Here is a 17,407-nt window from a genome sequence, read left to right on the forward strand (position 1 = left end):
AGTAGCTCTCAGTGCTAAGAAATGATCTCTAAAAAATGTTAATACTAAGATGGTAATACAATTTTTTAAAAATTTGATTAAATTTCACATTGTAATATCTCAGAAGATATTCATCATATATTCATTATATAATGGTGACATTTGGCGTCAACTGAATATCGATTTTCACACTTGGTGTTCCACCAGAATGTATGTCCATTATACCGCTAGCTTTTATCTTAAAAAAAAAAAAAAAACCCTTTTATATGGCTTTACTGATGTTTTCAGGGTGAGTGAAATCATATACATGCATTCCATGTACCATCTTTTTTCCCCAGAGATCCACATTTGCATTATGCTTTCAGAACTGGTGGGTCAGGGAAGGTCAAACTCAATCCAAGAGGTTTATGACCAGAAAGGGGAATAAGGAAGAAGTCTTGAAAAAAGGAAAAGGAAGTTACTGGAATGAGAGTTGAAAGGTAGCTTTAGTTTCATTTTGTTGGAAAGTGAACTTTGTTCTGATAAATATAGTTAAGCATACAAGCTTTTAAGCAACTGGATAACTCTGCCCGGAAAACTGAAATTTTGGCTAGCTTATCTCAGAGAAAATATTTCGAAAAGGAACATTCTTGAGCATTCTCCAGTATTTGTTTAGATTCAAATAAGAAATGGAACAGGCCACTCCATTTTGAAATAGGCTCTGCTGTAGGGAAGCCAGGTAATAAGGGATATGCTACAAATTAATTTGCTTATATAACCATTAACACTGAATAAAGGTGAATTTAATCTTAATGTTTTAATTTGAACTTTATGTGTTGTGGCATTTATATTTTATGGTAGATATTTCCATCAAATGTATGGTTACATTTATTTGTTCATATTGAAGAGAGGGCAAGTCCAAAGCTGATGAGAAGCAAAGCTCAGGGAGGATATGATAACAAAGGTCTTGACTGCCGAGTGAGCTCGCTGGGCCTTTCTCTGGGCGGTGGAGGTGGCGTTGACGTCTTCGATAAGATCGAGGATTTCCTCCCTGATGATAAGATATTTGAGTCCCACACTGAAGAAATTACCTAGATCTCTAAGCAATGAAGACACCATAAACTAGACAAATATACTGACCTCATGGCTTGATGCCACGAGGTACTACTTTTCTATCTACTAATTTGTTTACTTTTTATTTTTTTGAGGCTATTTAAGATGGGCACAGCTCAATCAATGTCAAAGGCCAGAGGCAGGAATGCTGTTGATTTGTTAGATCAATGATTCTCAACAGTGCGGTCTCTGATAAGCATGGTTAGCAACTTGCTAGCAATGCAAATTCTCAGCCCCACCCCAAAGCTACTGAATCTGAAACTCTGGGGTTGTGGCTCAGCAATCTGTATTTTAACCGGCTGTTCTTCTGTACGTCAAAGCCTGAGAGCCTGAGAACCACGTGTTAAATGAACAACCTGGAGACCAGTGGGGCAGGGACCCAGTGAGAGAAAGGGAAAATAATAGGGCGTGAGATCACATTGTGAGCCTTTGTAAGGACTTTGCCTGTTGTGGGAAATGGAAAGCCACTGGAAGATTTTGAACAGAGGAGTGCTGTGATCTGATAGGTATCTTTTAACAGATTATTTTCACGGTTGTGTTGAGACAGAGGCACAGAGGGCCAAAGACTAAAGCAGAGAGACAAGTCTGTTGCAGTAAAACAGGCTAGAGGTGATGCTAGCTTGGGTCAAGGTGGTAGCAGTGGATATAGTGAGACATAATTGGGAGTCCAGCCCTGATCTTCAGAAAGAGATGACATGATTGCCTGATGGATTAGCTGAAGTTAAATACTAGGAGGAGTCACTCGAAAATTTCTGAGGATGCGAGAGGGATAAAAGTAAACAAATTAGTAGATGGAAAACTAGTGACTCGTGTATCAAGCTATGATGACATACTATATTCACCTAGTGTATGATATTTTCATGCTTAGACAATTTGATCTCAAGTTTGCTAGGTGAAGTACTACCATTCTTACAGAGCGCTAGGGAATCATTGCCAGCTATTTTCTAATTCTGATACTGTATCAACTATTAAAGCAACTCTAGGTTAAAGACTTACTCTTTTTTTTTTTAAGAGGAGGGGAGAGAAACAGGAGAGGGGCAGAGGGAGAGGGGAAAAAGAGAGACTCTCAAGCAAACTCCCTGCTGAGTGCAGAGCCCGACTTTGGGCTCAGTCCCACAATCCTGAGATCGTGACCTGAGCTGAAATCAAAACAGATGCTTAACTACCAACTGAGCCAGGCAGGCAGCCCCGAGGTTAACGACTTCTTCATAGCAAAGTCCCTAGAGCCTCTCCTTCCTTGTACTCTTCACTGACGGTCTCTGCTTGAGATTTTTTGTTACCTCGACATTGAGACCCCATGCTGTCTTCCTTCTACTTCTTTCATGACTTCCTCTTAGTCTAGTCTTTTGGTTTCTTTTTCTTTGCTTATCTTGATCTGAGGTTTGCCTGAACCATTAGTGCCTTGTTTTCATGTTCTCTGTCAATAATTTCATGTAGCCCACTCCTGCTTGCACATTGCTAATTGCTAACTCTTGGATATCTATCTCCAGCCCCCCTCCTGACCTCCAGAGCTGAATTTCCAATTGTCTGCACCACGCACTACATTCAAAACTAAATTTTTTACTTTCTCATACTCTACCTGTGCTTTGTGTATTTCTTACCAATCTTCCCCTCCCTTCTATCTAGTTAATGTCTAGATTGTCAGTTTAACCTATGAAATCCCTCTCCCCTTCCTCTTATGCCCCGCCTGCCACTACCTTAATTTAATTGTCTATTTTCTTCATTTGGGACTGCTGTGGCGGATTCCTACCTGTACTCCCTGGTTCCAGGGAAAAGGACCAATGATTATAATTTTTTTTCTAACTTAAAACAAGTACTATTTGAAAGTCAGACTTTCCATCTGTGGTCAAAAAATAATTCTTTTAAATTTTACAACTTTCCTATGTAGTAGTTATTTTCACTTGTAAAAGTAGGAGTAAAAATTATTATAGCTATAGAAGGCCAGGCTATGATTACTTTAATCTTTTTGCTCCATTAAAGAGTCTTTTCTCATTTGTATGATTGTCTGCAGGAGACTCAGGATAAATGAGTTTATAGGATTATAAGGAATGCTTTGGTTAAGTATATAGAGAAATTAAGACATGAAATATCAGATATAGGCAACTCACTCAATCATTGAAGGACAATCATCTTTAAAACTTATTATTCTAGGAGCGACTGGGTGGCTCAGTGGGGTAAAGCCTCTGCCTTCGGCTCAGGTCATGATCCCAGAGTCCTGGGATGGAGTCCTGCATCGGGCTCTCTGCTCAGCAAGGAACCTGCTTCCCCCTCGCTCTCTGTCTGCCTCTCTGTCTACTTGTGATCTCTGTCACATAAATTAATAAGTAAAATCTTTTAAAAAAAGCAAACTTATTATTCTATAAAGGTAAAGATTAAATGTTCCCAGATAAAAAGATATTTCAGTAAGAAGGTTTCCTATTTTAACAAGGGAGATTTAATAATGATGAATTCAAATCAACTTTATCTAGCCCTCTTGAGTCAAAATTTATCTCTAGATTATAATGATTAACTGGAAAATTTTTTCCTGGATTTTAATCTTTTCAATAGTAGATATATATGATGGTAGATAATTGTTGTGGAGATATAACAATAGTATATAATTAGAAAAGAATCCAAGTACAGTGATTCTATAAATTGTTGGAGTTACGTTCTGTTATCTTTGGTCTAAAATTTTCTGCTTCTGGATGCTAAATATAAAAGAGTCAAAAATGGCATCCACTGTCCTAAAGACAACATATTTTTAAAGTCTATAAATCTGTTTTCCAGGAGCAAATTACCTAACACAGCTTGATTAACACTTTTCTACTTTAACCAAAACTGATTTTTGTTGCCTCAAATGTCTTCTCAGAGAACTCTTGATTCTCTGAAATTATTTTGTAACATCCTGCCTTTTTAATTCACTAATTCAAAAAATATTTCCAAACCCTTACAATATGCCAAGTGCTGTTATGTGCTAGGGAATCAGCAATAAATAAAACAGAAAATGTTCCTGCCTTCATTGAGCTTAACATTCCAGTAGAGGGATGTGAAAAACTGGGCAAAACCTTTCCCTAATAATTTTAAGTTACACTTCTAGTTCACATTGTAGAACTTCTAAAATAAAGAAAAATTAAACCCCAAGTAATGATATTAGTTACTATTGCATAATTTTGATATAGTTACAATCTCAGTATTGTTTCCTAAATTTGGCACAATTCTAAATTTTACCAGTTCTTGTCTGGTGGTTAGATACAAATGAAACCACACATTCCTCTTAGTTCTTAATTTTAGAGTATGTTTCTTACATTATAAATACCAGGGGCGCCTGAGTGGCTCAGTGGGTTAAAGCCTCTGCCTTTCGCTCAGGTCATGATCCCGGGTCCTGGGATCGAGCCCCACATCGGGCTCTCTGCTTGGCAGGGAGCCTGCTTCCTCTTCTCTCTGTCTCTGCCTGCCTCTCTCCCTACTTGTGATTTCTATCTGTCAAATAAATAAATAAAATCTTTAAAAAATAAATAAATAAATAAATAAATAAATAAATAAATAAATACATACATACATACCAATCCACAGCCATAGCTTTGTGGAGTGGAATTACTTATGTTTAATCTAAAACTGTTTCAGTCATCTAGATTTTTAACTCGCCCCTTCCTTTGAAGCTTTACTGAGGTATAATTGACACAAATCGACTACTGAGATTCGAAGTCCACAATTTGTTGAGTTTTCATACATGGGATGCACGTGTGAAACCTTCCCACAATCACGATTATGAGCATAAACATCCCCCTTGCACATTCAGAAAGAAATTACGTATGCATGTGTGTTTGTATGCATTTGCCATATTATGTTTTATAAAATCTTTCAAGCATGTAAAAATATGTATAATAGGGTTTCTAATTCCAGTTAATGGAAGAATGAAGTAATGAGTGAACCTTTCCAGAGATTAACCAGTAGAGAACCTAGACAAACCGAAGGCAATAGAAAGTGATCAAAAACAGGTAGAAACTGAGTTCACCCTTAAAAGACCATGTCTACAATGGGTAAGGACTGCAAAGTTTGTAGCTTTTTTTCCCCAAGGGAGTTTCCCCAATCCCTGGACCTCATGTGGCAGAAAACCCACAGTCTTACCAGTCTGAGGTGACAGAGGTCAGGGAGTCTGACAAAAAACAAAACCAAAAACCAAAAAAAACAAACCTAAAAAACTAGACGGGAACATGAGAGGGGCCTATACTTGATAGACAAATACACTGGCTGAGGTTTGTGAATTTTTGCCTTTTTTTTGACCAGATGCCTTTTGTGACTTGTTCATAGGTGTAGTGGCAAAAAGTGGAAGTTTTATTGTCTTGAGTTATAGATAACAGAGCTTGGGGCTGACAGAGCAGGTAGAACGTTATGGAGAAATCCCAACAGTAAGAGAAGAGTAGAAAGTGTGAGCCCCGAAATCTGGGTATAAGTCCTGCTCAGATCTTTGGCTGTCCATTGAACTGGAGAGGTGCAGGGGTGATCCCCAAACGCCTAGGCTACAAAGCAATAGTTGCTAGCTGAAAGAACCAGCTCTACTAAAAGTAAAGATATGAACTACTTTATACTGTGAGAAGACGAGAGTCTGTAGTTTGAGTCTAGGGGAATTCACGGCCTATTGAAAGGGAAATCCAGTAATTCTTAGAAGAACATAACATCATCGGAATCATTGTTACACATTATTATGCTGCCTAGTTTTTAACCGGAAAGTGTTAGATGTAGCAAGAAACAAAAAATTGTGATTCGTATTTAAGAATAGTGAGATTCATACTCAGTCAATGGAAAGTGACTCAAAGTCGGCCTAGATGGGGCGCCTGGGTGGCTCAGTGGGTTAAGCCTCTGTCTTCAGCTCAAGTCATGATCTCAGGGTCCTGGAATCGAGCCCTGCATAGGGCTCTCTGCTCAGCAGGGAGCCTGCTTCCCCCTTTCTCTCTGCCTGCCTCTCTGCCTACTTGTGATCTCTCTCTGTCAAATAAATAAATAAAATCTTAAAAAAAAAAAAAAGTAGGCCCAGATGTTGGATTTAGCAGAATCTTTCAACGCATCTAGTGTAAATATGTTCAAAGAACGAAATGAAAAAATGTTCAAAGAATTAAACAAATCTGTTAATGAGTGCCCAGACAGGGAATCTTAAGAAAGAAATCATAGGCAAAAGCTAAGACTATTTCCTTTTCTGGTTGCCAAATTTTTAAATTTACCAATTATGTGTTTTTAAATACAGTTTCTGATTACAGCAGTTCCACATGTTCAGCCCTGAAAATTTGAACAATTCACTAATGAAAAAAGAAGAAAATAAAAATTATCCTCAAGCCCGTCATTCAGAGATAACAATGGTTAACATTCAGGTTTATTCTTTTATATGCCCTTTTGGGGGAGCACATATTTAATATAAATATATATATTTTTAAAACTTTATTTATTAGAGGGAGAGCTCAAGCAGAGGGGGAAGGACAAATGGAGAGGGAGAAGCAGACTCCCTGCTGAGCAGGGAGCCCAAAGCAGCAGAACTCAGGACCTTGGGATCGTGACCCAAACCAAAGGCAGATGCTTAAGCCACCGAGCCACCTAGGCACCCATATATATGTACATATGGTTTAAGACTAATACTTCAGTGGAGACTTTCAGTACCCTTGTTTCAAGTATTTGCATATTAAATGTGCTTTTCCAGAATCAATTACAGTATTTGTATATCTATAATTTCAAGATCATTCCAACCCACTTTTATCTTTAGTCCCAATAAATCTTAAAGCCTGCCCGTAACTCATGTGCTTCAGGGTCCGATAAGTAACATATACATTTATGAAGAAGAAGGGTGTAGAGATTATAAAACGTAGAGACACCTCAGACTCAACCCAAGGCATTTAGACAGAAAGCATTAAAACCACTACATTGGCCAGAATTTAACATATCTTCAGGCTTTCACCACCTCAGCTCTATTCATTTTAAAATGAGCTAGCGTTAGGACACCTGAGTGGCTCAGTTGGTTCAGTGGCGGTTGGCTTAGGTCATGATCCCAGGGTCATGAGATTGAGTCCCACATCAGGCTCCTTGCTCACCGGGGAGCCTGTTTCTTCCTCTGCCTGCCACTCCCCCAGCTTGTGCTCTCTTTCTGACAAATAAATAAATAAATAAAACCCTTAAAAATAAATAGCTAAAACTAGCTAGTGTCTTTGCAAAAATATTGGTCTATTTTTTCTAGTTCCTTAAAATAAACTAATTAATCTGGGTTATGTAGAAGTCTTTATCAGATCATATCCCACTATACTTTGTCACCTTCCAAGTTCTTACTTTTTGTAGCAGAGTACCATCAGGTCAGTTAATCTAATTAAAGTAGGTTTCGCAAAGGCCTTTAGACAGAACACTCATTCTTGTTCCTCTCTACTCTGAAAAATTTTGATTGTTCATATTAATCCTAGGCCACTGAACAGTATGGGAGGGCAGCCCAATCTTTGGTTCAGTTTTTACAATATGGAGGCAACAAAGGTCAGCTTTCTGTATCCTGCCAAACTCCTACTTCCACCCCCAACGCATACCCGTACCATAAGTATTTTCCCTAAGTTGTTAAATTTGGATTGGCACTTCTCCTTCCTCTTTTTTTTTTTAAATCCTTGCTTCTAAAAATCTTTGCTTTATTAAAAAAAGTGATTATTATTTGTGAATATATTCCACTTTGTGTTTATTTCACATAATACATTGTGATTTCACACTATAAATTATATTTCATAAATGTGGAATATGTTTTATTTCACATCCTACATTAACTTACTATTTATTATTCATGTTAGACTAAAAGGACTCTCGATTCAGAGACTTAGAGATCTGGAAGGGACCTAAAAAGTGTGATCTTCATCAGTTATAAAACAGATTAATTGAATAGTGTGACATTGTTCTGTCAGTCTGGGTTTGGTCGCTAGAGCCGCCATGGTGTATATTGTGGCAATAAGGAATTTGATAGAACAATTTGGGCTTACACAAATGTGGGAGAAGTAAAGATCTGTGATGGGAGGGTCAGAGAGATAGCCTGAGGCTCTGGAGCAGGGGAAGAAAGACATGGGTGCATTGCAGTGTAGACAGCTGGATGCCTACTATGTCTGACTACCAAGACCTTACAGAAATAATGGCCTTTCCTTTGCTTCTGTCTTCCAAATCTTAGGCAAGTTCCTGTCACTGGTAGACTGTAACCTGCAGCTTAAGGAAGAGGATTTTGAGGAAGGTAGTTCCAGGCTTTAGAAGGGACTAGTAGCAATGGTACCGAGTGAATCTGGCACTGTAGCATACCTAATTCATAGCATTTATTCATTCTGTGACTCACCTTTCTTGACCTTCTCTTAGACCTTCCTATATGTGTGATTCACCTCTCCTGATCACCTCTACTGATCATCAAGCAGTTCTGGGGGCTTGACATCTTACACTTTTTCATGGAATCATTTTAGATTGCTTCCTATAGACCTCTTCCTAAAAGTTATTAAAGATAACACTAATTTCTCTCATGCCTATTTCTTGAACACAAAACCTTTAAACGTTGCTTGTACCTTATTACTCACTGAGGCAAAGACCGAGGTTGTTGGAGCTACAGTCACAAATTTCATGAATAATATAGATTTCCCAGTTTAGGGAAGAAATCTGTAAATAAAAACAGCATGAATAATTATACTGAAAAACTGAGATTTTAATATTTGCATTGCTGGGTACTTTGAGTCTAGAGCCCAGAGGGAGCCCAGAGGGAGGTTGGAGAATTCTGTTTTCCAAATGGATAATGGGAATGTTGACAGGAATGTCGACATAGCACTTAATCTGCTGGCTGGAAGCCAGTGAGCTAAACTCTAGTCTGTCCATAAACTACCCACAAATAACAACCCTTACATATCTCGCACTTCACCCGTTCACCTGTCTTCCATGACCAAGCAGATGATGAATAATTGAAACCCAGCTCAGTATGTTTTTTTTATTAATAAAGATCGTTCACTGCTTTCCAAATGATTGCATTAGGAAAACTCGACAGATTTGAGTATACATGTTTTGAATCCTACATGGTTGAAAAGTGACGATTTTGCTTATAGAGCAATTGAATAATTTTTCAGGGAGTATTCTTCCATTTAGCAGAAAGATGTATAAATTTTAATAGTGAGGTACATGATCAAAATTTATGTGAACTGAATGAATTTTTTATTGCTAACAATTTTAGTCTTGACTCAAATATAAATTGTGTACATATAAATGATTTGTTTAATCCTGGGTTTTCTGGTCAGTAATTCTTCAAATTACATTAGTTTCATGATATGGCATAAAATGCCAGCAGCTCAGAATTGTGTGATTATTTATATTGGGTCTCAGTACACAAAATTTGGCACATTAGGTTAACATTTGATGGTGTTAATTGTAAACAGTGGACTGATTGGTCCACTGGTTCTTGTGAGCTAGTAATTAAATTAAAAAATACATTTTTCTGGGCACCTGGGTGGCTCAGTGGGTTAGGCCGCTGCCTTCGGCTCAGGTCATGATCTCAGGATCCTGGGATTGAGTCCCACATCGGGCTCTCCGCTCAGCGGAGAGCCTGCTTCCCTTCCTCTCTCTCTGCCTGCCTCTCTTGTGATTTCTCTCTGTCAAATAAATAAATAAAATCTTTAAAAAAAAATACATTTTTCTAAACATCTTGGACAAGCTAAATGTGAGATACAGGACTGGTAGTGAATCCAGAATTTATATTTAAAGTACAATGTGCGTTCATCAGATTTGCTAAAGAATTATCTTTGGCTTTAAAACTTCATATTCTTATTTAAACATTTAAACAGAGAAAGCATATAGTTTAGTCAGTGATACGTGATGAAAGTATCTGTTTTAACAGGTAAATATTGGGAAGATGGATTCTCCCATTGAAAAGTGGAACCTCATAATTGGCAACTTGGCTTTAAAGCAGGTAAGTGATGCACGTGTTTGTTTACAGGTCTTGGGTTTATACATCTAGGGTTTTACTTGCAAGAAAGGAATAAATTTTAGCCTTCTTAAGTTTACCAGTTAATTATTCCAGGGATCCAAAACAATAATTTAGTGCCCTGAAGAAATAATGGAATAAATGGATACTAATGACATCTAAAAATTTTCTTTCTCTAGAAATTGGTTAGGTTCTTCCAAACATTGAAAAGTATATAAAATATACAAATTTTTTATCATGTGTTATAGAGCCAGAATTTGAGTATTTGAATTAATATCTGTACGAATAAATATTTTACACTTCATTTGCTTTGGTTATGTTTTTCTACTTTGATTTTTTTAAAGTAAATCTTCTTCAAACTGAACTTCTATATATTATAGTCATATATTTATTTAAATTGAGCTTTTCTTAATTTGTTCAGGTTACTAATGTTCATATAAATGAGCACATTAGATTGTCAATTACATATACACTAAATCTTGGATTATATAGATGATCTATATCTCCTTCTGATCTCAGGTAAATGTCTATTCCTCCCCATCTACTTCCCACTATGCCCAAGACACATGGCCACAGCCTCCTAGTAACTCTATAGCAAGTGGGCTTAAGGGACACTTACTAATTTTAATGTTAACTCAATTAGGACATCATATTGAGCAACATGGTTGCAGAAAAATAATTTCATGTATTGCATTTCAAAGACATAGAAATAAAAGATTTTTTTGAATATGGGCTTGAAAAAAATATCTGTGTAGCTGCTTCTAAGATCACAGGATTAGAAATAAGAAAGTCCGGGATTTAATCTCAGCTCTAACATTAACCAGCTATATAAACTTTGTTAATTTACTTAACTTTTCTGGGCTTCTTCATCTCCTTCTTTTAAATCACAGTATTGCATTAGAGATGTCAATGTTCCTTTCCAGCTTGAAATTGTAGGAACCTACTCAGGGGTAATAAAATATTTAACAAGTAGGCTACTATAAATTAGTATATAAATTAAAATTTGGAAAATATATTCCATTTTATTCTTTAGATATTCTGAGCTCTTACCAAGTAATACAAGTGGCAAGGTAAATTATTCATCACGTCATTCTAAGACCTTCCATCCCAGCTTTTAATTTTTCTTTCCACTCTTCATCTGTACCCTTCCCTTACAATCCTCCTTCCCTGCAGATGGTCAGGATGGGAGCCAGAGATAGCTCTGGATTCTTCCATCAAATGGACTGGCTTCAGAGAGTCTGTGAGCACCTAGAAATTCTTCTCAGTCTTGAGTGCATCTGTGTTTTCATAGAGAAAAGAATCTTTACAAAATTTTTGCCAGGCTGTCAGAGGAGTTCAGGACACCAATACAATGAAGAATTTGGAATTAGGTTCCCTTAGGGCTTCTTTAGTTCTCACATTTTACTTAATAGGATTCTATAAGTTCCCAGCATTACTTTCTTTAGTCTCCGGGTTCCTTTGTGCCAGCACTGTGGGAAGCACTTTTATATTAAGTAACTCATTTAAATCTCAATTTTCAAATTCAGTATTACTGTTATTACTTTATAGGTCATGATTGTGTTATTCGTGAGGTTACTTTTTAATGTCTGTCCCACCCACTCACCCACCAAGAGCTGGGGGAGCACAGTGGGTAAATCTATTTGATCACTGTGTGGCCCAAGACCAACCATCTTATATAGCTTCTAAAGATTTTATTTTTATTTATTTGATAGAGTGCACAAGCTGGGAGCAGCAGGCAGAGGGAGAAGCAGGCTCCCCACCAAGCAAGGACCCGATGTGGGACTCGATTCCAGGACCCTGGGATCATGACTTGAGCTAAAGGCAGGCTTTTAACTGACAGAGCCACCCAGGGACCCCTAGATTCTCAATAAATACTTGTTGAATGAACAAATTTTAAATAACTTGCCACAAGATTGGGCGATATAGCCAGGGGGCAAACTCTTATTGTTGGATCACAAAATCCAATTTCTTACCAGCACTGCCTCTGGAGACTCAAAGTTCAGTTGTAAGGACTGGGTACCTTTCAGTCTTCTTAGATGATCTGTGGGTTTCACCATCAAAGTCACTTGGGATGCTTGATAAAAACAGATTCCTGGACCCCGTTCAGGACCCCAATGGCACCCGGTTATGACGGTTTGAGAACTCAGTGCCCTTGGGAATATTAGCGCTAAAATAGAGCAGCTTCTTCAAAAGGTAATAATGCAGCTCAGGGACCGTGTGCGCTGCTTTCTTCAGACTTTTGGTATGCATATTTACACAATCAAGTAAAAACTGGTTTTTGAAATGAATAATTCAGTTGGACTTCCTGAAACAATTTTTAGGTTCAAGCGACAGTGGTTGGTTTTCTAGCAGCTGTGGCGGCGGTTATCCTGGGCTGGATTCCGGAGGGGAAGTACTACCTCGACCATTCCATACTTCTGTGTTCCAGCAGTGTAGCCACTGCTTTCATTGCGTCTCTTCTACAAGGCAAGTAAATTTATGAATGTCTGCCCCACGGTCTTGCACTTTCAAATAATTTGTCTTCCATGTTGACTATTTTTATTAAAATGATGCTTGTTCATTATAAGATCAACAGGGGAAATTTTCAAATTTTTATTTAAATCCCTGTTAGTTGACCTCAGTGTAATATTAATTTCAGGTGTATAACACAGTGATGCAACACTTCCATATATGACTCAGTGCTCATCAAGATGAGTGTAATCTTAATCCCCTTTATCTGTTCCCCCAGTTCCCCCCAGGTACTTCCATTCTGGTAACTACTAGTTCTCTACCATTAAGAGTCTGTTTCTTGGTTTGCCTCTCTCTCTTTTTCCCGTATGCTCATTTGTTTGTCTCTTAAATTCCCTATATGAGTGAAATCATATGGTATTTTCTTTCCCTGACTTATTTGACTTAGCATGGTACTCTCCATCCACATCATTGCAAATGGCAAGATTTCATTCATTTTATGGCTTAGTAATATTCCATTGTATATGGATCTGTCACATCGTCTTTATCTGTTCATCACTTGAGGACCACTTGGGCTATTTCCATAGTCTGGCTATTGTAGATAATGCTGCTATAAACATTGGGGTGCATGTATCATTTTGAATTAGTTTTTTTTTTGTATTCTTAGTGTAAACAACCTAATAGTGCAATTGCTAGACTGTAGGGTAGTTCTATTTTTAACTTTTTGAGGAACCTCCATACTATTTTCCAGAGTGCCATATAAGTCTGCATTCCCACCAAGAGTGCAGGCAGAAGAGAAAATTTATCTATAAGCTTTTAAAATATCTTATTTCAGATACACTTATATATATTATATATAGCCTTAGTAAGTATAGTACAGGTTTTATTTCTTTTTTTCTTTATTAACATATAATGTATTATTGGTCCCAGGGGTACAGATCTATGAATCGTCAGGCTTACACACTTCATAACACTCACCATAGCACATACCCTCCCCAGTGTCCACAACCTACCCCCTTCGCCCCAGCAACCCTCAGTTTGTTTTGTGAGATTAAGAGTCTCTTATAGTTTGTCTCCCTCTCAATCCCATCTTATTTCATTTTTTCCTTCTATACTCCCCAAGCCCCCCACATTGCCTCTCAAATTCTTCATATCAGGGAGATCATATGATAATTGTCTTTCTCTGATTGACTTATTTCGCTCAGCATAATACCCTCTAGTTCATCCACATCATTGCAATTGGCAAGATTTCATTTCTTTTAATGGCTGCATAGTATTCCATTGTGTATGTATATATATATATATACCACGTCTTCTTTATCCATTCATCTGTTGATGGATATCTAGGTTCTTTCCATAGTTTGGCTATTGTGGACATTGCTGCTATAAACATTCAAGTGCAAATGCCCCTTCAGATCACTACATTTGTATCTTTAGGGTAAATAACCAGTAGTGTGATAGGTGGGTCGTAGCTCTATTTTCAACTTTTTGAGGAACCTCTGTGCTGTTCTCCAGAGTTGCTGCACTAGCTTGCATTCCCACCAACAGTATAGGAAGGTTCCCCTTTCTCTGCATCCTCACCAGCATCTGTCATTTCCTGACTTGTTAATTTTAGCCATTCTGACTGGTGTGAGGTGGTATCTCACTGTGGTTTCGATTTGTATTTCCCTAATGCTGAGTGATGTTGAGCACTTTTTCATGTGTCTGTTGGCCATCTGGATGTCTTTGCAGAAATGTCTGTTCATGTCCTCTGCCCATTTCTTGATTGGATTATTTGTCTTTGAATGTTGAGTTTGATAAGTTCTTTATAGATTTTGGATACTAGCCCTTTATCTGGCAAATATCTTCTCCCATTCTGTCAGTTGTCTTTTGGTTTTGTCCACTGTTTCCTTTGCTGTGCGAAAGCTTTTGATATTGATGAAGTCCCAATAGTTCATTTCTGCCCTTGCTTCCCTTGCTTTTGGCGATGTTCCTAGAAGATATGCGGCTGAGGTCGAAGGGTTGCTGCCTGTGTTCTCCTCAAGGATTTTGATGGATTCCTTTCTCACATTGAGGTCTTTCATCCATTTTGAGTCTGTTTTTGTGTGTGGTGTAAGGAAATCGTCCAGTTTCATTTTTGTGCATGTGGCTGTCCAATTTTCCCAACACCATTTGTTGAAGAGACTGTCTTTTTTCCATTGGATATTCTTTGCTGCTTTGAAGATTAGTTAACCATAGAGTTGAGGGTCTGTTTCTGGCTCTCTGTTGTGTTCCATTGATCTGTGTGTCTGTTTTGTGCCAGAACCATACTGTCTTGATGATGACAGCTTTGTAATAGAGCTTGAAGTCTGGAATTATGATGCCACCAACTTTGGCTTTCTTTTTCAACATTCCTCTGGCTATTTGAGGTCTTTTCTGGTTCCATATAAATCTTGGGATTATTTGTTCCATTTCTTTGAAAAAAATGGATGGTATTTTGATAAGGATTGCATTAAACATGTAGATTGCTTTAGGTGGCATAGACATTTTCACAGTATTTGTTCTTCCAATCCATGAGCATGGAACATTTTCCCATTTCTTTGTGTCTTTCTCAATTTCTTTCATGAGTACTTTGTAGTTTTCTGAGTACAGATTCTTTGCCTCTTTGGTTAGGTTTATTCCTAGCTATCTTATGTTTTGGGTGCAATTGTAAATGGGATTGACTCCTTAATTTCTCTTTCTTCTGTCTTGTTGTTGCTGTATAGAAATGCAACTGATTTCTGTGCATTGATTTTACCTGATACTTTACTGAATTCCTGTACAATTTCTAGCAGATTTGGAGTGGAGTCTTTTGGGTTTTCCACATGAAGTATCATATCGTCTACAAAGAGTGATAGTTTGACTTCTTTTTTGCCAATTTGGATGCCTTTAATTTCTTTTTGTTCTCTGATTGCTGAGGCTAAGACTTCCAGTACTATGTGAAATAGCAGTGGTGTTAATGGACATCCCTGCTTTCTTCCCGACCTTAGCGGAAAAGCTCTCAGTTTTTCCCTGTTGAGAACGATATTCGCTGTGGGTTCTTCATAGATGGCTTTGATGATGTTGAGGTGTGTGCCCTCTATCCCTACACTCTGAAGAGTTTTGATCAAGAAAGGATGCTGTACTTTGTCAAATGCTTTTTCAGCATCTATTGAGAGTATCATATGGTTCTTGTTCTTTCTTTTATTAATGTATTGTATCACATTGATTGATTTGTGAATGTTAAACCAACCTTGCAGTCCTGGGATAAATCCCACTTGGTCCTGGTGAATAATCCTTTTAATGTACTGTTGGTTCCTATTGGCTAGTATTTTGGTGAGAATTTCCGCATCTGTGTTCATCAAGGATATTGGTCTGTAATTCTTTTTTGATGGTGTCTTTGTCTGGTTTTGGGATCAAGGTAATGGAAGTTTTCCTTCCATTTCTGTTTTTTGGAACAGTTTCAGGAGAATCGGTATTAATTCTTCTCTAAATGTTTGGTAGAATTCCCCTGGGAAGCCATCTGACCCTGGGCTCTTGTTTGTTGGGAGATTTTTGATGACTCCTTCAATCTCCTTACTGGTTATGGGTCTGTTCGGATTTCCTGTTTCTTCCTGGTTCAGTTTTGGTAGTTTATACGTCTCTAGGAATGCCTCCATGTCTTCCAGATTGTCAAATTTGCTGACGTATAGTTGCTCATAATATGTTCTTATAATTGTTTGTATTAGAACAGGCTTTCTGAAGTTGTCTCCTGGCCTTAGGTATTCTGGCAGAGTTCCCAATGAGCTCAGGAAAAAAATCTAGGTATTCACTAGTTTCTGTACATTAAATTAATTGAGAAACTCCTTTCTGGAAATCATGCAGAGGATTTACCAGTTTGTCATTTGAGTAACATGGATTCTAGGAATTCTGAATTTCAAAAGCAGTCCCCGTGTTTAAATTTTTTAAAGTTTGAGATTTCAAAAACATTTCTTCACTATTTCTGTGGCAATACAAATAGAACCATATGCTCAACCCAGTATATTGCTGGCTATAGACTTTTAAAGAGCCAGAAGATTTAAAAACTTAACTACATTAGAATTTTTCATTTGGGATATCATTCGTTGTATTTATTTATTAAGAACTCAGCACTAGAGAACTAGTTTATTATGAAATCATAGTGATAAAGACTTTGTTCTTTTTATTATAAAATTGCCATCTTCTTACCCTTATATCACCAGCAAGGCGAAAAATAGAAAATTCTCATGTCAGGTGATTGAACAAGTGTTAAGGTAACTGTTTTGGTTAGGTTCTGGGAATTTAGGGTATCTTATTAAAATTAAGACTTGACTTCCAAAATATTTTCAAGCATTTTGTTTAGGTACTTAAATTATATTAGGGGTAGTTTCTTGTCTCTATATAGAATTACCAGAATTCAGGGGAGTTAACACTGGCCAAAGCAGGGTGAAGTTAAGTTACTGGGAAATTTTTTTTTTTAAGACATTATTTATTTATTTGAGAGAGGTAGAGAGAGAGCACAAGTAGGCAGAGCAGCAGGCAGAGGGAGAGGGAGAAGCAGGCTCTCTGCTAAGCACGGAGCCCGATGCAAGGCTTGATCCCAGGGCCTTGGAATCATGACTTGAGCTGTAGGCAGATGCTTAACCGATTGAGCCACCCAGGTGCCCCAGGCTACTGGGAAATTAATTTCTGGTAAAAACAAAACAAAACAAAACAAACAAACAAACCCTAAAGCATTAGCTTCTTTTTCTTTAAGTTCATTTGGTTCTGTTTTCTTTCTAATCTTGTTTTCTTTAGAGAGGTTTGTTTAAAATTTTTCAGTAAAAACTAATTTTTATTGCCTAGGATTTTCAAAATCAGAAGAATCCAGACCTTTAAAAATATTTACTTAAGGTAAATATTTACTTAAGGTAAATACTTACTTTGAATAATGTGTATTCTAATTTTATGAGAGCTTGACCTTTATATATGTAGACCAGATAC

At 37.5% G+C, this 17,407-nt stretch overlaps 1 protein-coding gene across 8 annotated transcripts in view; it reads left to right on the forward strand.

The window, feature by feature from the left end:
- The window catches only part of SLC41A2 (solute carrier family 41 member 2), a 117,922-nt gene that overhangs the window by 47,375 nt on the left and 53,140 nt on the right, over positions 1-17,407 (forward strand). For all 8 annotated transcript variants that reach the window (XM_046011984.1, XM_046011983.1, XM_046011991.1 and 5 more), the window contains 2 exons: positions 9,917-9,988; positions 12,325-12,469. In XM_046011984.1, coding sequence (XP_045867940.1) covers positions 9,917-9,988; positions 12,325-12,469 — 217 coding nt within the window. The remainder of the gene's footprint in view (positions 1-9,916; positions 9,989-12,324; positions 12,470-17,407) is intronic.

Source organism: Meles meles, chromosome 7 (assembly GCF_922984935.1).
Source record: "Meles meles chromosome 7, mMelMel3.1 paternal haplotype, whole genome shotgun sequence".
NCBI classification, from domain to species: domain Eukaryota; kingdom Metazoa; phylum Chordata; class Mammalia; order Carnivora; family Mustelidae; genus Meles; species Meles meles.